The sequence below is a fragment of the Natator depressus genome, chromosome 1, assembly GCF_965152275.1.
Source record: "Natator depressus isolate rNatDep1 chromosome 1, rNatDep2.hap1, whole genome shotgun sequence".
In the NCBI taxonomy this organism is placed as follows: Eukaryota; Metazoa; Chordata; order Testudines; family Cheloniidae; genus Natator; species Natator depressus.
In genome coordinates this window covers 238163033-238187852 of record NC_134234.1, presented here as the reverse complement: position 1 = coordinate 238187852, position 24820 = coordinate 238163033, and the positions used below count along the sequence as shown (strand labels likewise).

General features: G+C 44.1%; 1 protein-coding gene across 1 annotated transcript in view; it reads left to right on the top strand.

Moving 5' to 3' along the window:
* The window catches only part of CACNA1C (calcium voltage-gated channel subunit alpha1 C), a 714429-nt gene that overhangs the window by 423745 nt on the left and 265864 nt on the right, over positions 1-24820 (top strand). Inside the window, exons 4-5 of the mRNA XM_074938754.1 lie at positions 9246-9385; positions 18482-18621. Of these exons, the coding sequence (XP_074794855.1) occupies positions 9246-9385; positions 18482-18621 (280 nt within the window). The remainder of the gene's footprint in view (positions 1-9245; positions 9386-18481; positions 18622-24820) is intronic.

The window sequence follows — 24820 nt, the reverse complement described above, 5'->3', positions numbered from 1 at the left end:
TCTGCTACACTCATGTATACTTAACTGAAAATGTCTCTTTAGCAACATAGTATATTTTATTGAGTTGATCCTGTAAGTGCACACATGTGGTTCTGTTGTATCAAAGGTCAAAGTTGTTCACTACAGCTTTAGGCCAGCATATTCACATAGAACAGATATTCGTATCTCAGATCTGATGATAACCCATAATCCAGAAACACAGATCCTTTCACTCAGTTTCTTTGTTCTCCTTTTCCAATGTTACACTTCTATTTCCTTACTTCTGGTCAGCAAAAGGCTGCTTCTCTTAGTGCACAGAACCTGTGGTATCAGCCTTGCATCTTTCTGAACCTGTGTATAAATTAGTGCCATAAAAGCAGTGGCCCTTCAAACATTATTGTCTGCCCTACATAACAAAACATTTGCAGCATTCAAGGTATTTCCTATTGTACGTTTAAGGAAGTGCAAGGAAATAATGCAGATACTGACAAAAACGGATCTGTAAGGTTAAGGTGGCAGGTTTTTAAAGGCCATCCCTGGGCAGGACCTCCTGTTTATATCTTAGAACCCTTGTATGAGAAATAGTTTTTGAAATGCCATAGTTGAGGACTAGAGTATTGGAGAGAGAGGGAAAAGTTGAGAGAGCCTTGTGTAGGTGGAGTCTGAACGAGGTCTCCCCTAACACCTAGTGATGAGCTGGGGGAAGACTACAGGACCAGACCCTGTTTGCATAGATATGCCCACTCTGCCTAGGTGCGCAGCATGATGGAGCTGCTTTGCCAAAATGATTAATGTTGGCTGGTTTGGGGTTACAAATCACTCTAGTATTCAAATGCAGTGGTAAGGAAATGTTGTTATCCTTATTGTACGAGTAAAGGGCAGCAGAACTGTGCGTAGCATGCGCTGGTTGAAGGGGTCATCCAACCTAAATAAAACCTTGCTTGCTAAGCAGGGGGTAGGAATGCCAAATCCTAGTGAAGATGAGTGGCTGTCCCTATCCCTATCCAGCGGTGTGGGCTGTGCCCAAAGAGCCCTAGATGCTATTTGACCAGCTCCTCTCCAGTGTTTAATCAAAGAGCTGATTAGACTCAATAGATAGTCCTTGTTTCTGGTTGATGATTCCTAGAACTGATGTCACTGGTGAGCAGGTCTAGAAGCTAAGGCTTAGACCTTCTGTGGGGACAGTGAAAGACAACACAAAGACTGCACTAGCTGTGAGGTTCCCCACTGCCTGCTGAAATCACTAAGAGCTGAGTTAAGTGGCAGAACCTCAGAACGTGATGCTGTAGGAGCAGCAAGCAGAGGTGGCTGATGGCAGCAGAGAATGGTAGCAGACAAACGGCGGCAGCCGCAGAGGCATTACGTGATGCTCTCAGGGTGGGAGGTGAACCTTGTGAACACACCCCTGAATTCTGGGTCTTTGCTACCCAAAGACTGCCAACTCTGCATGGGGTGCAGCAGAGGGAGAGGGGAGTGATGTATTAAAGGCACATGCGTCGAAATTTCACACTGCAAGGTGGGAAACTGAGGCAAAGGACACTGCCCAATGCACTGTGAGGTCAGGTTGCTTATGATCACATGCTTCTGAAGGTGGTGGTGTCACAAATTAATGCTTGGTTCCCTCTCCCTTTTATTAAAAGTTCTTTTTTGTTATACGCAGATTCAGTGCTTGCAAGACAGGGAGTATTGCCTCTAGGGATGGTGGTAGGGTTTTCCCAGATTACTGGGTGGGGACTTGAGCCTGTTCTGTTTTGTATTTTTAAGAGTAACTTCTAGGTGCTGCTGACTCCACTTGGCAGAAGGGTTACACTTGTAATGTTGAAATTTCTTAGCTTGTTATCTGTTCGTTTGGGACAGGGACAGTACAGCACCTAGCACAGTGAGGACCTGGTCCTGATTGAAGCCTTTAGTAACTACTGCAATAGAAATATTAAAAACTAATAATGCTGTATGGCATGTGTGAGATGGGAAGGAGGATGTTGGAAGAAAGAGATGGGAAAGTAGCACAGTTCTGGTCAGCTCCTCAGAAGTAGTGCTGGGTTGGTAACTTAACTCCTGATGGGGAAAAGCCCCAGAACGCCATGCCTGTTCACGCAGAGTTGCTTGCATGTACTCAATGTTTTCAAACTCACATCATTACCCCAGGACATCAGTAGGAATTATAGACAACACAGACATCTTCAGCAATGAAAAATGGGATTAGAGGTTTCTGGTGTTAATCCTTTTGAAACAGATGTTAGTGTTAGCAATAGGTTAACGTTTGTCTTTATTAAGAGTAAGCAAATGTGTGATCTATTTCTCTGTAACGTAAACTCTGGTGAAATGAAGCTTTGGCTAAAATGTCAGCTACTCTAGCTAATGCTTGTGTCCAGTGTCTGTAATAACCAGCACTGAAACCAGCCACAGAACATTTGTACGTGATCCGGAGATTTATTCCAACCAGCTCAAGTCAGCGTTTTTCTCTATATTCCCTTCCCCACTCGCTCCAGACATTTTGCCTGGCCTTTTCTGAGTTGCGCCACAGCCTTGCCACTAGCCAAGCAAAAGCCTTCTGCTTTGCAATTCCCTCCATCTGCAACATGCATCCTGCATTCCAGCCTCATAGACATTGAATACATTTCTCAATGACAGCTGAAAACATATAGTATCTTCTGTCTTTTTTTCTTTACCATATTGTATCTCCAACTTCGCTCTGAATCTGCCATTGTGTTTTGTCTTATCACTCTGGACTGGATTAACTCTGAAGGTGACAAGAGGATGCAGTTTGCACCCCCTTTCAGCCCAGAGGGTCATTGGGCTGGAAAGGGCATTCAACCCCAGGGCAGCAACAGTATCCTAGAACTCTACTGGGAGAGGACATATTTAAAATCAGGTTGGAGCTGCATAAGATCCCGGCCAACAGAGACTGCCCAGGAGAGGAAATGAGTCACTTCTGTGGGCTGGCGCCAATTGATCCTGGGTTTTCCAAAAGAGTGGAAATGCAGGGTATCTTGCACTGCTACATCCTCTGGGCCCTGGAACCTCAGGGGTTAATCTGGCACTAAATTACACTATTGAGCTCTGTTAGAATAAAGATAAGCATCACTTTGGTTGCTCACCCAGTAATGGCACTTAAAGCTGAAAATTATCTAAGGTTCATCCATCCGATTATTGCAAAGCACTTTTATCACCATGAGTTGATTAAGCCCAGTGCTTAATTGGTGCTGGGGCTTGCCAGGGCTGAGCCCCGGCACCTCTAGGCTTCGCAGTTCATAGCCGCAGTACCTCTGGGATTGCTGCATCAGTTTTGAAGTAAAAAAATTGCTTGAGCCCCAGCACCTCTTTCATTACAAATTAAGCCCCACAACAATCCTATGATTGTCAAGTACAGTAGGTATTCTCCCCTTCCCTAAACTCATGCAGCAAGTCAGCATCAGAGCCAGGACTAGAACCCCCCTATCCTGAATCCCAGATATGTCTTCTAACCAATAAACCACACTGCCTTCTTAGTGGAGAGCTGCTGAGGTTTATGGTTTCGAAAAGAAGTGAACATAAATCACTGATTTTTTTAAAAAAAAACCTTCTCAGTTCCAAGCAGAACTAACTTATGGATAAAAAGTGGCCTCCTGAAATAGTCTCAAAGTAGCTGCACATCTAAAACCGGGCAATATTTTTTTCCTTTGGTTTTGGTTCCTAAAATCATGAATTTAAATGGAGAGGGTAATAAAATCTCTGTTCTGCTCAGCAGTGTTTGGTATCTTATGTTCATTGCAGAGGATTTTACAGTTTTGTGTTTTATGGATCTTTCAGCTTTAACTAGAACATTGTAAAGAATTTACTGATGGTGTGTGTATGCAAACACACATATATAATAATATCTTGGCAGATTATTACTCAGCAACAGCATTCAGCAAACAGCCATATTACAATAACAGAACATAAGTTTATAATTCCATAAGCATCTTGAAGAGGCAAAAAGATCTGAGGGCCCTAAGCCCGACCAAATGGAATTTGTTAGTTCTTTAAATTTTGGCTCTGGAGCTGAGTTGTGGGGGGGGGAGATAGCGTGCTCCAGAATTTCCCAAAAGTACTGTGTTACTCTGAGTTTTCTGGACTATTTAATGTTTTTATTTAAATGCCTTTCATGTCGGGGAAAGGTTCTGGTCAATGAAGTTCTCTAGGCACAGTGAGAACAGACAAAGCTGGCAGCAGCAGTGCTGGGGGTCGACCCAGAGCCTACTGAGATTGAGTCTTTCCACTGAATTCAGTGGGCATTGGGATGGGCTCCATGTTGCCACACATCGCCATGGCACTCTGCTTCAAGTTTGACTTCTGCTAATGAAAGGGCAGTTTAGTCTCTGTACATTGAAACGTTGCCCTCTCAACTAAGACTGCCAACCAGCATGTTAGCTGGTGTCCGTTTTGGGACTGGTTTGTGTAAGATGGGCACCAGTCCACTAAAAACTGTTCTGAGTACACCACCACCTCAATCCACAGATCCACCTGTGAGGTAGCCCAAGCACAAGGAATAACACCACCGAAATAGCTGGGCTCCATTTGCACATGGAGCCCCTCAGAAAGCAATCTGAGGACTATGGTCTCAAACCCTACTGGTGATCCCTGGGGATGTGGGGGGTGGAACAAAAGGGCTGATCCATCTATGCAGGGCTTGCTTATGGCTTTGGAAACCCTTTCAATGAGGTATAGAGGCCCTTAATGGAATGGGTTGCAGTAAGAGAAATCTCTCTCTTTCCGTTTTAAAGATGTTTCTTCATCCCTAGCAAGGCCAGTTGAGTCCTAATTGCAGTACTGCCATGCCTAATTCCCAGCACATTGTTCCCCAGCTGAGCCCATTTCTGTGTTCCTCTTGTATTCCCACAGACTTTTTCTTGTCATTTCTTAGCTAGGGCATTGTCTCCTCACCGTGGAGTTAACACAGGCTAGCTGCCTGCTGAGCAGGATGTAGCCTGGCCTCATGCCATGCTGATAAAGGCATGTGGCAGCACAAAGGCGCGTGGTAATCAAAAGGCGCTGCATAAAGACTTCCCATCACATGTTGATTTTTATTAGAGGTCCTCTGACAGCTCCGCTTACACTTACTTTACAAATGTGCGCGTGGAACTTATTTGTCAATATTTGTTTTCCTACTGTTTGCACAGCAAGTAGCCACTCAGCTCCAGGGAATTGGGGGATATTTAATAAGCCTATTTCAGGAATCAGCAAGCCTTTTACCATTTCAGAGCTCTTATCTGTTGCCAAGCCAGTGGCCAGGCAGTTGGCTATTTACTCTTGTATGCTAATTTATTTGAGTAACAATAAGTAATGTGAGGTTGGAGGTAGAGTGGTCACCTTATTAAAAAGTCAACATTTATAAACAGTTACCAATATTGGTATTGTAACTGTAAACTGAAATGTCTTGGATATATCTGTGTGTGAAGGTTAATGGTGACCACTGTAATTTACAATTGCATCAGGTAACTTAGGCTTTGTCTACACTGCACTTTCGTCGGTAAAACTTTTGTTATTCAGGGGCGTGAAAAAAACACCCCCTCTGAACAACAAAAGTTTTACCAACGAAAAGGACCCGTGTCATCAGGAGAGCTCTCCTGCTGACAAAGCTACTGCCTCTCGTTGGGGGTGCATTTATTTTGTCGGCGGGAGAGCTCTCTCCCACCAACAAAGAGCGGCTACACTGTGCACCTTTTTAGTGGCATGGCTGTAGCGGCACAGCAGTGTCACTAAAAGGTGCGTAGTGTAGACGCAGCCTAAGTAACATTAACCTAATATGTGCATAGTTTCCCTAGTTATCGCCTGTATTAAGTGCAGGGCATACTGCAATGCTGAGATACCATTATCTAATGGAAAACTACAGCCTTTTTAAGCACAAAGACTTGTATGCTACTGTAAAACAGATTTCTGAGGCATGTACAATAGTGTGTTAATGTAAATGTGCAGATGAACTGGATAATGTGGGTCTTGGTCATCCACTAGAGAATCAAGAGCTTTGTTAGCCACCGTGTTACTGTTAACGATCTAGAGTTGAACGTTCATCTTAGAGGTTGAGGAGTGTGTCTGGGTCAGATGTTGTAATGACTTATTTTAATGCTGTGATCCACCAAAGAGAAGCAGTGATGCATGTATTCACCAGAGTAGCTGGCAGGGAGAACTGGCAAATTATATTCTGAAACAGAGATGCAAAATCAGGTAGTGACTCACTGAATCATTTCACTGGGCAGACTGCAGGATCTACTTGAGCCAAAAGTTTAGTCTATTTATTTGTATTTTTCTAGAGCAGGGGTTCTTGCAACAAATTTTTTGGTGGCCTCAGAGTGCAGCCACCAACTCTTGCCGGTGACTGCACTGACACTTTTTTCCTAAAATTATTTATTTTTCCTAAAGTTACATCCAAATCATTGTAATCTATTTATGTAAGGTTTTTTTGCAGACTCAATAATGAAAACCATGCACAGTTATCTCTAGTCTTTACTGGACCTAACAGAATAGAAACACAAATAAGGTGCTTTGCAAGTTCTTGTTTTTTTTTTTTTATTATTGTTTGTTTTGCTTTTTTAGTAAAAGTGGTTGTCTGTATAACAATTCTGAAGTAAATTTAAAAATGCTTTGTCATAGAAGTCCAAGTAATAATGAAAAACATATCTGGGTGGCTTGGGTCTGGGGAGGGGAGGGAACGCGTGGCGGCGGCGGGCCCGGGGCTCCTCCGGGCAAGTGGCCGGGCTCGAGGCTTCGGCCGGCCCCGAGCTCCTTCAGGCAGGTTTGAGGGGGGCAGGTCTCAGGGCTTCAGCCAGCCCGGGGCTCCTCCAGCGGGGGGGGGCGGCGCTCAGGGCTTCTCCGGCCGGCGGGCTGGTGGCTCCAGCTGCCGAGGGGTGGGGGAGTGAGGGCAGAAGGGGGGGCTCCGCCCACTGCCCATGCACCCACCGCTCGCTTCCTCACTCCCCTGCCACAGACACCGCCCTGCCCGCCAGGGGAACTCCTCCCGCTCGCTCGTGGATCACCGCTCACCTCCTCCGCTCGCAGCCAGACCCCGCCGCCTCCTCACCCTGCTGCTGGCTCGCCACTCACCCCCTCACTCCTCCGCCAGGGCCCCCCCGCCTGCCATTCGCCTCCTCGCCCCCCCAGCTCGCTTGTCGCCTCCTTCCTGCCCCGCTCACAGCCAGACTCCCACCCCGCCGCTCGCCTCCTTCCTCCTCCACCGAGGCCCCCCCGCCACGCGCCTCGCGCCTCGCGCCTCGCCGCTCGCCTCCCCACACACCCCTGCTCACCTCCTCGCTCCCCCGCTCGCAGCCAGCCCCCTCACCCTGCTGCTCGCTCGCTCGCTCGCTCGCTTCCCCTCACCCCGCTGCTCGCCTCGCCGCTCGCCTCCTCACCTTGCTCCTTAAGTCTTGTGTGTCCCACCTGCGTCTCCGGAGAGGCGGCACATGCAGGAGCAACAGGGACGAATTGGACGGGCTGATGCTCCCCCCAAGAAATGGCCGTGGCCGCAGGGAACCCCCCGGGTGGCCGCATGCGAGAGAGGGTGTTCTAGAGACAGCCTGAATTTTCAAATGTAACTCTCTCTCTAGCAAAATATGTAGTCCAAGGGCCTGGTCACCTTCAGTCATTTACTGCAGCCATGCAGCGTTGCCGTCTCTCACGGATAACTAACTTTTTTCATAGGCAAGTAAAAAATAATTTGATATTTTTATTAGCATAGTGGTGGATTGAAGGAGTCGGTTTTTGTACCTGGGCTAGTAAATTTTGTAGAGAATTTTGCAAGGCTGAACAATGCATCTCAGACTTTCATCTCAACCAAGCAGCTCAGGGGATTGTTAGGGGCCTACTTTGCAATGTGTCCAAGCTGTAATAATTTAAATGAATGATATTTCCAAATGATTGTGAGGATGAGGCTTGTAAATTCTTCTTCGAAGCACACACAGCAACATCTTTCCTTACTGAAGAGAGAGGCTTCAGTTAAAATTAATCCAAAATAAGACCCTCTCCAATGAGGGAGACTTGGTAGATATAATCTTGGTAGCTCTGAGGACTACACCTATCCTTTTCCTTTTTGTCCAGGGGCATGTCGACACAGCATCTGAGAACAAGCCTCCCAGCCTGAGCCCACAGACCTGTGTTGGCAGGGCTCACAGTAGCACACTAAAAGTAGCTATGTAGACATTGTAGCTTAGGCTCTGAAATCTAGGATGAGGGATGGGCTTCAGAATCTGAGCTCCAGCCTGAGCAGCAACATCAAGGCACTGTCACACAGCTGTCTTCAGTAGGCTAGCATGAGCCTGGCTAGCATGAGTCTGTGGACCCAGGCTCACTCCCAGATTCAGTGTAGATACCTAGATGACTGCTCTGACCCTGGGACAGCTGAGTGCTAATTATCTTCTAAGGCTGCTCTCAGTGCCTTTGCAGTGACTGGCTAGGAAGTGGGTCAGGGGACTGGGGTCCCTGTCACTTTAGCAGTGCTGCTGCTCTGCCGCCATCCTGGGAATAGGAAATCCAAAGTTAAGAGAGAGGTTAAACCCATATTCGGACTCCTAAAGCTTCCCTGCTGAATCAGAGTGTCTTGTCACTGTAGATGACTTCCTTTGCGTGTGCGAAACTCTGGATTGCATTTCACAAGTTGCACATGTGAATATTCTGATGAAATCACTAAAATGATGGTGACTATGTACTGAGTGCTAATGAATCCATGTGAACAGTAAATCATTTATCACATTCCTACATCAGTTTTTTCCCTAACAATGTAGGAGGCAATCTCACAAGACAAGTTAAAAGAATGACAGTTTTTCTTGGGGGGGGGGGGGTGTCAGTCAGCAGGGCCTCTCTTCTTCTTCCCCCTTCTCTCCACAAAGCCTCAAATCCAGCCACCTTCCCCCTCCAAGAGGGTTGGACACAGCTCACTCTGGAGCCTATCAGTGCCTCTCAATACATCCTCCTGAGAACAAGATACTAGAGAGTGATGCCTCCCAACACTGGCCCTGAGCATTCTGTCTCTGCAGAGTTTACAGTTCCTGACAAGTCAAGGAACATGAAACTCGCATCCTAACCACACTGCACTGCTGCTAGCCTATTAAGCTAGCCACAGAAATAACAATTGGGAGAGGAAAAGCTCATTGGCAAGTAATGGGGTTTAGCACTGGACATTCCCAAGTGGCTCTGGTGGGCCAGTGACTAGAAGGCTGCAGAGATAAAATGTTAAAAAGGTAAACAGATTTTTACCCATTGTTTTTCAGCACTGAGCTAATTGTTGTCTTTCTTTTTTTCTTTTGTCTTCTCTCCAGGAACGAGTGGAATATCTCTTTCTCATAATTTTTACGGTGGAAGCATTTTTAAAAGTAATAGCATATGGACTTCTCTTTCACCCCAATGCTTACCTCCGCAATGGCTGGAATTTACTAGATTTTATAATTGTGGTGGTAGGGTGAGTACTATTGTCTTTGAGTACACTGTACACATGGGAACATAAAGAGTTCATTTTGGGGTATCAAGAATTCCAACTGGGTACATTACAGAGGAGGAATGCATAGGCTTCTTATGGATGCTTGTTTGACTGACTGTACAGCATATCCTGTGTCTCTCGTCTCCACCACCCATCTCCCCAACTCATCCCACCTACAGACTCCCTTCCTTTACCAAACATACAGAGAATGTACTGAATTCAGAGTCAGATCCTCTGCTGGTACAACTGACGTTGCTGTGTTGACTTCAGTGGAATAGCGCTGATTTACACCAGCTGAAGATCTGGCCCACAATGTTTAATCTTGGCATGGCTTTTCTGGTATTGCGTACCTCCAGCTCTTTAGACCCCGTTCCGGGACTTTACCCATTTCTAAGGTGTGGAAAGTAAACCACTTTTTAACACCTGTGGAGGAAAAAAGAGAAAGCAACACAAGACTATTGGGCAATGTACAGCAGGGTCTCAGACTCCTCAGTGTAATCCTTATAGAAGACAATCAAATAAATTAACCCTTGACAGCTCCATGAATGTGGGGGGAATAGTTCATGGGATGTACTTGAAACTTGTTATTTGTAACAATGAGTGAACCCCAGAGCTTAAGGTCCAACAAATATTTCAGAAAATAAAATGTTAAAAGATGTCCCACATTGGTCCATTATTGGGCCTGACCACTGTGGGGGTCAGGCAGAGAGCGACATTTTCAGGAATGAGGAGCTTATTCTGATTAAAATGGCCCTACCAATTGTTTAAAAAGCCTGAAACAAAAGCGGGGAATAGAAATACAGAGAATGAGTTGTATGGCCCACATTTTCTCTAATAGACTGTTTTTCAGAGTTTTCCATGTGGTATCAGCATGTCTCTGAGACATGAGGAGCCTCTAAAAAGAGTGTGTGAGTTAGGAATTGAGCTTCATCATCCCCTTATAGCCTCCTAAAACATGACCTCTGAGAAGCCAGAGGAATTGTGAAGCCCTGGAGAAAAGCAGCCAGGCAGCAAGCTCTCCCTTTTTGGATACCTCACAGTGAGTTGTGCAATGCTGCTGAAGCTGAGATGAGTTGTCAGCTTTAGGAAAGGGGACAGCATGGACACTGTTCAACTTCTATATACTTTTTCTGAGTGGCCGTGCTTCTGCTTCCTGACCCTCTTCCCAGAGAAGCTCCTGGGCCTCCACATGCAATTAAATTCTTAATTTCTCTAGGGATTAGAAGTACAAGAGTGGAGCAATATTTGCAACACTTGTAGGCAGGTCTCCAGTAGGTATCTCTACCTCACTACTGAGAGCGGAAAAAATCATTGGATGAGGTGAAAGGTTTAATGTAGGGGAAATGATGCATTAAATTGGGTTGAATTAGTTAAGAGTTAGAAACTTGGAAAGCAACATGACAAGCTGTTTGAATGGTAGTTAGATGAAGGAAGTGTAAGGTGGGATGAACTAACCCTTAAGGCAACGAGGCTGGGTCTTCTTCTCCTGAATGCGTCTTCCCTTCCTATCCCAGCCTCATCTCCAGAGTGAGTTCCATGCCCCACCAGTATCCAGGCCCTCCCCTGTCCTTCCCTTTCCAATAGAAATCCTTGCCTCCATTCCCACACTGAATACCAAAAAAGGGCAGTTTTAGCAGCCAAAGCATCTTATGCTTGCTGCCCAAATCCATTGACCATCTAGCCACTTGTCTACTTGTATGGAGGAACTGAAAGCTATAAAACTCCTAACCACTCACCTTTGCCGCTGCTGTGCTACTTGATCCCTGCTGCTTCCAAAATAATAGGTGGAAGTGGGAGGAGGAGTTCCCATCTAGGAGGAGGTGGGACAAGTTGGAATCTAGTCTTAGTCCGAAAACAGCCCAACCTCCTGCCTAGACTCTTCGCCCTGCTATTTTGGTGCTCTCATCTCCGCACCCTAAAGGAGTAAAAAAATCCCACAGGAAATTAGTGACATCCACCCAGGAATTAACTGGTTTCCCAAGATAAGTCTGATTCTGCAACGTATTACTCATGTAGCACTCAGTCACCTGACTAGGGACTGCTGCTTAATTATGAATCTGATGGTTTTCATTTTATGTGGGTCTTTATGGAGACTTAAAAAGAGGACAAATATTTTACCCCCTTCCTATTGCTATGTAAAAGAACAGGGTTCCAGAAATGCTAGATCAGCATTACATGTAGTTTAACTTGAGTTTTCCTATTAGGCCTGTTAATCAGCAAGATGATATTCAGGCTGAAATTAATTCCCTTGCCAGTGACAAAAGCAGCAGCTCTCCACTGTGCTATTCTGTCTGCTCTCATGTTCAGCAACACTTACTTTGTAGCTGGAGGAAACAATCTGACAGCAACTGCAACAGGGGAAAGATTACACATGTATAAATATGGCAAAGACCCCTAGGTCCCAGTTAAAGAGTAACAATTGCAAGCAGCAGATTCCACTTCAAGGCTAGATGGGTTTCTCTGATGTTTATCTATTTAGACTGGCTCATACGGGACCATGCCATAGTGTGGTGTGCTGCTTCCTCTCCTAGCAGACCCTACTTATCAGCAAATTCTGAGAGGCAATGCTGTTTGCCCCTGTTCTCCCCTGCTTGCTCCCTACTGTTTGTCTGAAAATTGCAGTGTAAACCCAGGCTGCAGTTACACCATATTTAAACTTGAATTGATTTTTATTGGAGCGGCAGGAAGTTTTCTAAATTTCTCCATTTTCTTTTTTATTCTGCTTCCTGCAAAGACCCCTTATTGACCTACCATTTTCTTCCATCTGAGGGGAGCCAGCCATGGCTTCCCCTGGTGTCAGTCAGTGCTGCTGGAAGTGATTCCAGTGGCAGCCTGAAGCAGTGGCTGGAAAACAAGAGGAAGCATTCACCTGACAGTGGCAATACATGCTGTCTACTGTGTTCCCAACTCAGCCCAGCCTTCCTTAACATTGAGCACAGGCTCATTAATGAGACTTCAGAAGAGAATGAGACACTAACTAAAAAAATGTGCTGCTAATCCTAGCCATGCTCAGTAGGGCTTCTAGACTGATGGATATGATGCTCAGAAACCCAGTTTAGAGGTAGCAAACCTAAATTTCCTTTCCCAGCTATTACCACCTCTGTCCTGAATACATGGATTCTACCTCATAATACCACAGAAGAGGCCAAACAAAAATGGAGGCAAACAAAATACAAAAAAAGGCTTATGATTTTCCTTAGACTCCTGCTCTCATTAGAAATCTCCCACATCCTCCTCTTCATAATAGTGAAAGCAAGTAGACCACTGACCTCTTTTGACTTAACCTAACCTGAAATGGCAGAGTTTGGGGCTCATTAACTTTTTATGTTCCTTAAGCAAGACAAAACCAGGAAATGTATTACCCTAAACTCTTTACTAATATCAGTTGCTAAAACTAAAGACCTGGGTAATTTAGAAGGATGCAGCTCAAGGATGCTCCTGTGACTTTGTGGGCTGGAACTGCTTCTTGCTTTGCATTTGGAGGCCTCTGAGTATTACTGTTCTCCAGGGAATAAAGAAAAACTTGCCTTCCCGTGGCAACTGTTCTCTTGGGGCAGACTGATAAGAACATAGTTGTAGTATTGTAACAGAGGCCAGAGAAGATCATAGAGGTTCATGGGATGGCAAAAGAGGAAGGTGCTTTCCTGGTAATATTCAGAAAGTGTAACTAAACTAAACCAGTAGTTCTCAATCTTATTTGATTGCCCCCCCTTCTTTGTGTCTTTAGTTGTTTATGCCCCGCACCACCACAAGTACATAAACCACCACCCCACTCTGAAGGCAGAGCGAAGAGCAGCAGCAGCTGCTGGCTGGGTGCCCCGCTCTGAAGGCAGCGCTGCACCAGCAGCAGCACAGAAGTAAGGGTGGCAATGTGAAGAGTGATATTTGTCAATATCACTTTTCACAGCAGATTTAGCTCCATTGCCACCCTTACTTCTGTGCTGCTGCTGCATCCCGGGGCTGACAGATGGGGATTGGGGGATGGGACCGAGGGGGGGGGGGTGGGAGAAGAGCCTGAGCCTGGGCTGCCTCTGGTGAGGGATAGAGGGAAGGTGCAGGAGGAGAGCCCAAGCCCAGGTGGGTGGGCTCCGGCTGTCAGCCCCAGGGTGGTAGGGCTCTGGCTGTCCCCTTTTCCCTGCCTCCCAGATGTGCACAGCTCTTCTGCATGAGCCCCAAACACCCAGGGCTGACAGCCAGAGCTCTTCCTGCCCGCTTCCCCCCCCCCCCCCGACCGCAAAAAAAGCCCACAGCTTGCACCTCCCTTGACACATTCCCGTGCCTCCATAGTTTGAGAACCACTGACCTAAAGCATTAAATTTTAAAGACTTTTTCATCACAGCTGTCATCTTGCACTCATTCTGCCATTGGAATCTTCTTCTTCTTTAAATGTTGATGGTTCTCACCATAGAAAAAAGAGTAGGGCTGGATGGGAAATGGAAAAATCTTACATACAAAGCATAATTCAGGTGTTATTGTGGCAAAAGGGAGCACAACCAAGGACAATGTCCAGATCCTCAGTCTACCTTAACTCCCATTTTTTTCCACCACATCAGTGCATGCAGCTGGAAGATCTAATAAGGAGAAACTATTTTGATATTGTTCATTATTTTCAGATAGACAAGGAGATAGGGAATGAACATTCTAGAAAGCAGCCTACATGAATTCTTTATAGTACCCATTATCTGCTACACTTTATAGTACCAATTATCTCCCTGTCTTCAAAAGTTGGGTCATCTGCCGCCCGAAGATACGTGACTTCACTTTGAATGTGTAGTTCTAGGATGGTCAGATGAATCCGTGTCAGGAAAGGAGAAGAGCATTAAAAGCAAGGACTATATCTAGACTTAAGGGAATGCCTTCTGAAGAAAGGATGCACTTTCAACTTACAGGCTTGTAACAACTTATCTGTCTTGCAGTTTGGTAGATCTGCTTTCTGAGCAGCTAAGTCCTTTAAAGCTTGATCTAGCTTATTCTCAAATAGCCTACGACCTTTCTGTGGCAGAGCCATTAAATATTGCTTTGAAGAAAAATCTCCTTGCGTAGGTATCAATCATAAAGTTCTGTGTTTTAGAACATTGCTAGTTAAGAACAAAGAACACACACTCAAGCTGTCTAATGAAGCATATCCCACAACTGCTAATCATTAGTTAAATTGTTTCCTAGTTCCTTTGATTTTTTTTTTCTCCTTTTGGAAAATAAAGGGTTTTCTGATGCGAGTGTTGTCCTTGGAATTCATCATGACTTAGAAGGAAATTTCCTTTCCTGACAAAAATGACTTGAAAGTGTTGTGTTACAAGAATATTCTTCTTTCCAGACAGCATGTAATGCATTTCCTAAGAGCAATATTTTCTGAGGACCCACAGTTTCTACAAAGAGAAAGGTATCTTAATTTAGAGAACAACTTTACTTAGACGGTGCACTGAAGGTATTTGCAAGGGGTCTGAAATTCTGAACAGATTCAAAAACTTAGGTGTAGAAATGAGCCTTTCCTTAGGCCTGTGGGGAATTTTCTAAAGGGCAGACTCAAGCACTTCCACATTTACAAACCCTTCCTGGAGTTAAAAAATAGCCATATTTAAAGGTGAACCGTAAAGCCAAAAACAAAAAATCTTTTGGCCTTTACTTTTTCTTTATGCTCTTTAAAGACTCTCTCTCAAAGGTGTTTCTCTGCTTCTTATTTGCATTGGAAATATCAGATCCTCAGTTCCCTCTATTTGCAAGAGCCCCTTGACAAGATCTTCTCTTAGACCAGTGTTTCTTAACCTTTATTGCAGCCTGCACCCCTTTGGTTCTTAAAATATGTTCTCGCACCCCTTATCAAAAATTGTTGAAGTAGGTCAGTTCTTTAAACCTAGATATATTTTTGTTTGTATATTACAGTAATCATTAAAAAATGTATGTTGTTAAATACATAGGTTTGATTAAACAAAGTAGTTGTATTTACATGCCTGCGCTTAATTTGTGTTTTTGATGATTTACTTTCTAAAAAAATCTGGCATGTCTCGCACCCCCAGAAAGGGCATCTCGCACCGCTAGGGGGTGTGTGCACCCCAGGTTAAGAACCACTGTCTTAGACTATAAGAATCAGCATCCCATCCACAAAAACAGGGGAATAAAGAGCTGCAGTACAGGTAGCAGCCTTGTCATGCCACTGTTGAGGTCCTCCAAAGATCTGGCTAAGGGTCTTTGGCAAAGAGAATACCTTACGGGTCAGACGCAAAAAAGGAAGCAGGAAAAATATTGGGGAAAAAAAAAAAGAAAATTACAAGGATGTCTTCATACTTCATACGTACATACATGAGAAGAAGCAGAAGTCAACAATTAGTCTTTTATTTGCTTTGTAGTTAATCTTTAAGAAATGAACCAAAACTAGATATAGTGACTCCAAGGCAGAGATTCAGAAATCATTTATCAATGCTCAAGAACACTACACAACAGTTTAAAATAGGAGGTGGAAAATATTGCATCCAGTTGGAAGGGGAAGTTAGGTTGCAGAATGTGCTTATCTGAGATGAAATAGGGTTGATTCTCATACTCTTTGGAGTGGTGCTATGGGATCTTCAATAACCACAAGGGGGTAGAACCTTGCTTTTACATCTCATTTGAAAATGCCTCCATCAGCATAGTGCTCTCTCACATCATGCTGGGGCATTGTTTCAGCTGGTTCACGTACTGAAAGGGAATGTCAGGAACTACTGAATCAACCACCCCACCTCCTGCAGTATCTACTGTAGGTTTTTTCAAGAGGTTTTCTTGGTCTTGTTCATTAATTTGCAACATCCTCCTCTCACACTCACTTCATGGTTGTTAATTTTTCAGCAGTACTTTAAATTATGACTTTGAATTGAGTCAACTAGCTCGCCCATCATAGCTGCCAAGTTCTGTGTAGCTCCAGCTGGGACATTTGCAACTAACGTGTATATAACCAGCAACTTCAGCTTAAGAAAATTAGTGCTGGTGAAAGGTACTGGCCTGAGTGCTGTAATGAATGTACCCTTCTTTTTATCTACCGGTCAAGCTTCCCGCACGCATGGCCCTGCCAGCATGCCTCAACCCTGAACTGTGGGGATTTTCTCTAGAGGTAACAGGGCTATTTCATTCTCACTGGCCCATGCAGTTTTTGGCCTCTCTGCTGAGTCTGCCAGTTAGTTCAAAGCATGATGATGAGTTTGTGGCATCGTAACTGGAACTGGCACCCACCGAAATTACCTGATATAGCAGCACCATTGGATGGGAACAACTTTTTTAATATCTACTGAGTTGAACTGGATTCAGAGTGTTGCCCTCTAGGTGAAAGGCTTTGTGGCTCCTTAGTAATTCCCTCAGACATCCACTCTCCTAATAAATGCTAATGTTGCACCTCAAGAATGAAGTTTACTTTGTTGAAAGATAAGTGTATTAAATCAAGTTCTGACCTTTCACAGGCTGGGTCTTCCACTTTCTGCACACATGAATAACATCTCCCACACACTGCTCTGCCTTCTTCAAACACACACTATAATTAAATGCCCCACCCTGTTTTTAAAGGGACAGCTCCTATTAACCCAAGTAAACCACTAAAAATATCATAATAAAACAAGTATGAGAATCCAAATTTGCCTCTTAATAAAATGTTTTGTAATATGACATGACATCATGTCAACAATTGCATTTTTCCAGAGTCTTCACACTAACTTACACCTACACTTTTACGCCCCTTAAGCCACCATTAGGGTTTGAACCCAGGATTTTCAGATCACAGACCTCTTCCATTTCATCTACACTTGTAACTGGTAGGGAAATATGCTGTTATCTTCTATTAGGACCAGCCCATACAGTGAGCCATGATGCATACTTTGCCATGGGTTACACAACTATTGTTGAAATAGCACTGGAATATTTTAGGATTCATAGCTTCTATTCCTAGCTCTGGAAATAGAATGTGAATGGAAATGACATTGCCAAATGTAATGAATGCTGCTGTTTGGTCCTCATGAAGGTTTGAAACGAATCTCTGGATCTAAAAGCATATCTTTATCTGCCTCATAAACTTCTGCATGTGAGCTAACCTTGGGGGGGGGGGGGTCAAAGAGCCACACTTTGTTAACATGGATTACACAAGCACATAATATGACATGGTTCTTCTGAAAGGCAGTAAATGAGACCTGAGATCTATTGCCAGTTTCACCTGCAGTGATCTTGTGGAACCTGAGTTGGATTTAAAATAGATCAGGGGACTGAACTTCCTATGGATGGGGGACCAGATGGATAGAAGAGGGAGCAAGTTACAAAGACTCGAGGGGGCAGCTGGCTCCAGGCTGGGAAGATATGTCCTGGTAGTTCCTATTGCCGTTCCTGTGGTTAGTGCCTAGTGCCCTGTATTCCCCTCACCTCCTTGGCAGCTGGCACCCTGTGCGCCATTGCCTCCCATCCAGGTGCTGATGCCCTGTCCCATACCCCACCTCACACTGATGGCTGGTGCACACACTCCTGCCCTTCCCTGGGACTGGCTGTTTCTGCCGGGACCTGCAGTGGCGGGAAGGTGGGACCTGGCTGGGCTGGGGAGTCCTACCTGCTCCTCATGAGTCAGCATGATCTTGTGGCCTTGGCAGCTGCTACAGCCTCTCCTCCAGATCCTGCTCTCATATCTTCCTCTATGTGAATGCAGCAGAGTCCACTCCCACATATTGGTGGGTAGGCAGAAACATAGACCCGCACACGCTATTTCCATTGTAGAGATGCTAGCCCCCTCCCCCACCCCTGGTTCCACTGGCCCTGAAATGGTTGAATAATTGCCCTTCTGCAGTAGAGCATCAGTTAATAAAGGTTGCAGACTGCACAGAAGTATTAATAGCAGTCAAAGGAAGAACTGATATTAGAACTTATGCCTCTTGCCTTACATCTCAGTTCCCATTCTAGACTACAGGATATTGTATGGGGAAGTGTCTCTTTCTCCCCCACTACATATGACTATCAAGTCAGATATGTGCTACATCTGGTGGGTTTGTGCAATATTCAATGATATTATGATGTTAATTAATTTTCCGTAGGAAAGCCTTGCTGTCTGCCTACAGCTTGTTTCCTCTTTCCTTTTTGCAGGCTTTTTAGTGCAATTTTAGAACAAGCAACCAAAGCAGATGGGGCGAATTCAATAGGAGGGAAAGGTGCCGGATTTGATGTTAAAGCACTGCGGGCTTTCCGAGTGTTACGCCCCTTACGACTGGTATCTGGAGTTCCTAGTAAGTAACAATCATTTTCCCATTTTAAAACTTTTTTTTTTGGGTGGTGGGATAAACACAGGGGCAGGAATTATTTTTCTGTGGAAAGATGTAATGTGAAGCAGATGTTTTGGGGACTGGGAAGAGAGAGACTGTTTTATGTTAATGTGGCTACATGGTCAGTATGACATTAAATTAAAAGATGGAAGAGTCAAACCTGAGAGGGTAGGTGGGCGGGAGGGGGTGTCTGTGAGAGAGAGATTTATTACACAGTTACATAAAGTCAGCAGTGTATGATCAAACAACCTCTATAAATAGTGGAAATTGCAAATCAATTTAAAACAAAAGTAAATGAAGTTGTAATCTCTATAATGAATCTAATATAAATCAAATGAATCAAACAACTGGGATTCTGGCTTTGACGTCACTGTATTAGTCTTGTAAATGGCTGACCTAATGGAACAGTGAATAAACACTCTTGTTCATGGGGAGGCTGTTTCATAAAAACTCCATTCTTCCTACCTGTCCACCACCTGCTGCTCTGATCAAGAGTGTTCAGAGTAATTCAGAGCAAACTGTCCGTGGGACAATAAATAATCATGATTTCAGTGAGAATCATATTAATTTAAATAATGTTGATGACTCTGAGGAAGCCTCTAGGCAGTTTCTTATCATCCAGTTTCTTCTGTCATACCGCCAGGGAAGTTTTGACTGACCACAAGCTGACTTGTCCCATTGTGGAAATGGGATTTGAGCATTGTTGTGTGGCAGGGCTATACCTTTTGAGTCAAGACTTCTGTTTGAAAATGAACCAGTGATTGGTCTTTTGGGTAGGGGGATAGGGTGAAGGAGCCCATCCAGTTCCATAGGGGTGATTGATCTAGTTGGCAGAAATGGGGGGGGATAATGTAAGGAGTAGACTTTTGGGGTTGGGTCATTTGCTCTAGAATGGTTGTGGAGAGGGGGCTTTCTATACTTTTATTTGGGGAGACTTCTAGGTTGAGGGCTTATTTCAGTATTGCCAACCTCAGTCATTCAAAAATCATGAGCTGGGCCCTCCAAATATCATTAGATTGTCTTAAAAATAATGAAATCAAATAAATAAAACTTGGGTTCTTTTCACTTGACTTGGTTTCTGAGCCCTTAGGTTACAGTGGGGTCATATTTTCAGGCTTTTCTGCTCAACTATGATGGCTAGCAACTTACTTTTCAAATGAAAGTTAAGATTCTTAGCTCCAGGAGCTAGAGCTTTAAAAAAAACAATAAATATTGCAAGAGTTGGCAACACTGCGGAAGGTCCTTGCTCATGCACCCAGATGTGACTGCTGTAATGGCCATTGTAGGGTGGGAAGGATGGCTGAATAGCATTTCTGTACACTGAGGAGATGAAGGACCAAAGAGGGGCCTCCTGCAGGAGAAGGGAGAGACGGTATCTGCCCCCTGGACTACAAGGGCAGGCCCATCTTTTGTTAATAAAGTTGTGTGCAGTGTTGTTGTAGCCATGTTGGTCCCAGGATATTAGAGAGACAAGGTGGATGAAGATAATATCTTTTATTGGACCAATTTAGCTTTTGAGCTCCACAGAGCTCTTCTTAATAAAGTTGGCAATCTAGTAGTCCTGCCAGCTCCGCCACAGCTTTTGAATACCCAGATAGAAGCAGTAGCCAAGAGTGCTTTTTTTAATATGTGCTCAGTGAAGAAGGCTGCGCCTCTCCTCTCAGATGTGCACCTCACAACAGTTATCAGTGCCTTAGCCACTGCTGGGTAGGATTACTGCAATGTTTTTTTATATCCAGCCATCCTTGAAGACCTCTCAGAAACTTTAGTTAATACAAAATGTGACTGCTCACGTAGCTTACAACCCTAAACAAGCAGATCAACGGGGACATTGGTAAACTGGCTGGCTGATTGGCAGAGGTGGTGGGGGCTGAGAGAGGATGGCAGCAGTAGGGATGGGAATTGTTGTTTTGACTTGGGAGGGATTGTGGGAGGTCCTTCGTCTTGTAAGATTTGCAGTTGTAGTCCATGCTTGAGTGTCCAGTCTTGTCAGTCTCTGGAGACTCCAGTTTGAGCTAGTATGTATGAACCTCTCCGGGCAGTGGTACTTTTTTCTGGAGCTGTTACAGCCTGAGTGAATTTGCCTAATTGTCCTTTGTCACTGTTCAGGAAAATTGCACCTGTATTTCCCCTCTGTGGTTCAGCAAGGGCACCCACTCTTGGTTTTCAGCTTCACAGCTGTTGCCTCTCATAGGTGGAGACATGTCTCTCTCTCCCTTCTGACCGGGTATTCAAGTTTATCTTTATTCCATAGGGTTTTTTCAGGATGTGACAGGTTGATAATATCTGGTCACATCTCCCACTGTTCTTAATTCTTGGAGGAGCTGCGGTCACCCTCCCCCATGGAATTGCATACAGTCCCTGGCCCATGATGATACATAAACTTAATACAGTAAGATCTCCCAAAAATATTGCAGGAAATTGTCACATCTGTCACACCTTCCTATTCACATAAATCTATCCCCTATTTGTGGCCTATCCAATGTAGAATCATAGAAATGTAGGGTTGGAAGAGATATTGTGAGGTCATGTAGTACAACTCCCTGTGCTGAGGCAGGATCAGGTAAACCTAGATAATCCCTGACAAGTGTTTGTCCAATCTGTTCTTAAAAATCAACAATGACAGGGATTCCGCAGCTCTCATGGCAACCTATTCCAGTACTTAACTATCATTATAGTTAGACATTTTTTTCTAATATCTAGCCTAAATCTCCCATGCTGTAGATTAAGCTGCTTACTTCTTTTCCAACCTTCAGTGGACATGGAGAACAAGTGATCAAAATTCTCTTTATAACATATTTGAAGATTGCTGTCAGGTCCCCACTCAGTCTTCTCAGTGTTCTTTTGTCAAGACTAAACATGCCTAGTTTTTTTTAACCTTTCCTCATAGGTCAAGTTTTCTAAACCTTTTATAATTTTTGTAGCTCTCCTCTGGACTCTATCCAGTTTGTCCATATCTTTCTTAAAGTGTGACTCCCAGAACAATACTCCACATAAGGCCTCACTAGTGCTGAGTACAGCAGGACAATAACCTTCCATATCTTACATACAACACTCCCGTTAATACACCCCAGAATATTAGCCTTTTCACAATTCCATCACATTGTTGACTTTTATTAAAGTTATCCACTAGAACCCCCAGATCCTTTTCTGCTGTACTGCTGCCGAGCCAGTTATTCCCATTTTGTGTGTTTGATTTTGCCATCCTAAATATAGTATTTTGCACTTGTCTTTACTGAGTTTCATCTGGTTGATTACAGACCAATTCTCCAATTTGTCAAGGTGGTTTTAAATTCTAATCCTGTCCTCCAAAGTGCTGACAACCCCTCCAGTTTGGTGTCATCCAGAAATTTTAAAAGCATACTCTCTGCTCCATTATCCAAGTCATTAATGAAAATAATTAATAGTACTGAACCCAGGACAGATGCATTCCCCAAGTTTGACAGCAAACCATTGAAAACTACTCTTGCAGTACAGTCTTTCAACCAGTTTTGCACCTACCTTATAATAATTTTGTCTAGACCACATTTCCTTAGTTTTTTATGAGACTGTCATGTGGGACTATGTCAAAAGCCTTACTGAAATCAAGATATTTCATGTCTACTGCGTCCCCCCTCCACTAGGCCAGTAACCCTGCCAAAAAGGGAAATTGGGTTGTTCTGGCATGATTTGTTCTTGACAAATCCATGTTGGCTATTACTTATTGCCCTATGATCCTCTAGGACTTAGAAATTGATTGTTTAATAATTTGTTCCAGTACCTTTTAGACATTGAAGTTAGGCTGACTGGTCTATAATTGCCCAGGTCCTCTTAGTGCCCCCTTTTAAATATAGGTACTTTATTTGCCCTTCTGTAATCCTCTGGGACCACAGCCATCTCCCATGAGTTCTTGAAGATAATTGTTAATGGTTCCAAGATTGCTTCAGCTAGTTCCTTAAGTACCCTAGAATGAATGTAGTCAGGCCCTGCTGACTTGAATATATCTAATTTATCTAAGTATTATTTCCCCTGTTCTTTCCCTAATCTAACTTTTGTTCCTTCCCCTTTGTTGTTAATATGAATTAAGCATCTGGTTACAGTTACCTTTTTTAGTTATCACTAAAGCAAAATATCAGAGGGTACCCGTGTTAGTCTGGATCTGTAAAAGCAGCAAAGAGTCCTGTGGCACCTTATAGACTAACAGATGTATTGGAGCATAAGTTTTCATGGGTGAATACCCACTTCGTTGGATGCATGTAGTGGAAGTTTCCAGAGGCAGGTATAAATATGCAAGCAAGAGTCAGGCTAGGGATAACAAGGTTAGCTCAATCAGGAAGGATGAGGCCCTCTTCTAGCAGTTGAGGTGTGAACACCAAGGGAGGAGAAACTGCTTGGGAGGCAGGCCAGTCCTCGCCCACAGACATCCCGCCAACCTGACGCATATTCTCACCAGCAACTATACACCGCACCAAAGTAACTCTAACTCAGGAACCAATCCATGCAACAAACCTCGATGCCAACTCTGCCCACATATCTATACCAGTGACACCATCACAGGACCTAACCAGATCAGCCACACCATCACCAGTTCATTCACCTGCACGTCCACCAACGTAATATACGCCATCATGTGCCAGCAATGCCCCTCTGCTATGTACAGCGGCCAACCTGGACAGTTCCTATGTAAAAGGATAAATGGACACAATTCAGATATTAGGAATGGCAATATACAAAAACCCGAGGGAGAACACTTCAACGTCCTTGGACACACAATAGCAGATTTAAAGGTAGCCATCCTGCAGCAAAAAAACTTCAGGACCAGACTTCAAAGAGAAACTGCTGAGCTTCAGTTCATTTGCAAATTTGACACCATCAGCTCAGGATTAAACAAAGACTGTGACTGGCTAGCCAACTACAAAAGCAGTTTCTCCTCCCTTGGTGTTCACACCTCAACTGCTAGAAGAGGGCCTCATCCTTCCTGATGGAACTAACCTTGTTACCCCTAGCCTGATTCTTGCTTGCATGTTTATACCTGCCTCTGGAAATTTTCACTACATGCATTCGACCAAATGGGTATTCACCCACGAAAGCTTATGCTCCAATACATCTGTTAGTCTATAAGGTGCCACAGGACTCTTTGAAGCAAAATAGGCATTTAAACACCTTAGCCTTCTTGATGTCACCAGTTCTTAGCTCTCCTTTCCCACTAAGTAGTGAACCTACACTTTCCTTCATCTTCCTCTTGCTCCTAATGTATTTATAAACCCTCTTTTTGTTGCCTTTCATGTCCCTTGACAGGTGTAACTTATTTTGTGCCTTAGCCTTTCTGATTTTGTCCCTATCTACTTGCATTATTCTTCTGTACTCATCCTTAGTAATTAGTCTATGTTTCCACATTTTGTAATATTCCTTTTTGATTTTCAGGTCATTAAAGAGCCCCTGTTGCAGCCATATTGGCCTCTTACTTTTCTATCTTTCCCTTGCATCGGGACAGTTTGCTGTTGTTGTGCCTTAAATATAGTCTGTCTTTGCCAGGTCTCCTGAACTCCTTTTTCCCTTAGGTTTTCTTCCTAGGGGACCCTACCTATCAGTTCTCTGAGTTTGTTAAAAGTTTGCTTTTGGGAAGTCCATTGTCCTTATTCTGCAGCTCTCTCGCCTTCCTTTCCTTAGAATCATGAAATCTGTCATTTCATGATCATTTTCACCCAAATTGTCTTCTGTTTCCAGATTTGCAACCACTTCCTCCCTATTAGTCAGAATCAAGTCTGAAATGACTGTCCCACCCCTGTTACTTTCTCTTCAAGAAGTTGCCCTCAACACATTCCAGGAACTTACTGGCAATTTTGTGTTTTGTCATAATGCTTTTCCAGCAGATGTCTGGTCAGTTAAAATCTCCCAATACTACCAGAACTTGTGTTCTGGATATTTCTGTTATATGTCCTAGAAATGCATCATCCACTTCCTCCTCCTGATTTGGTGGTGTATAGTAATCCCCTGTCAAGACGTTACCCCTATTTTCCCCCTTTTATCATCATTCATCAGGGCATGTCTACACTTGCCTCCGGAGCGATCGATCCAGCAGGGGTCGATTTATCGCATCTAGTGAAGATGGGATAAATCGACTGCCGAGTGCTGTCCCCTCAACTCTGGGACTCCACCAGAGCGAGAGGTGCAGGTGGAATCG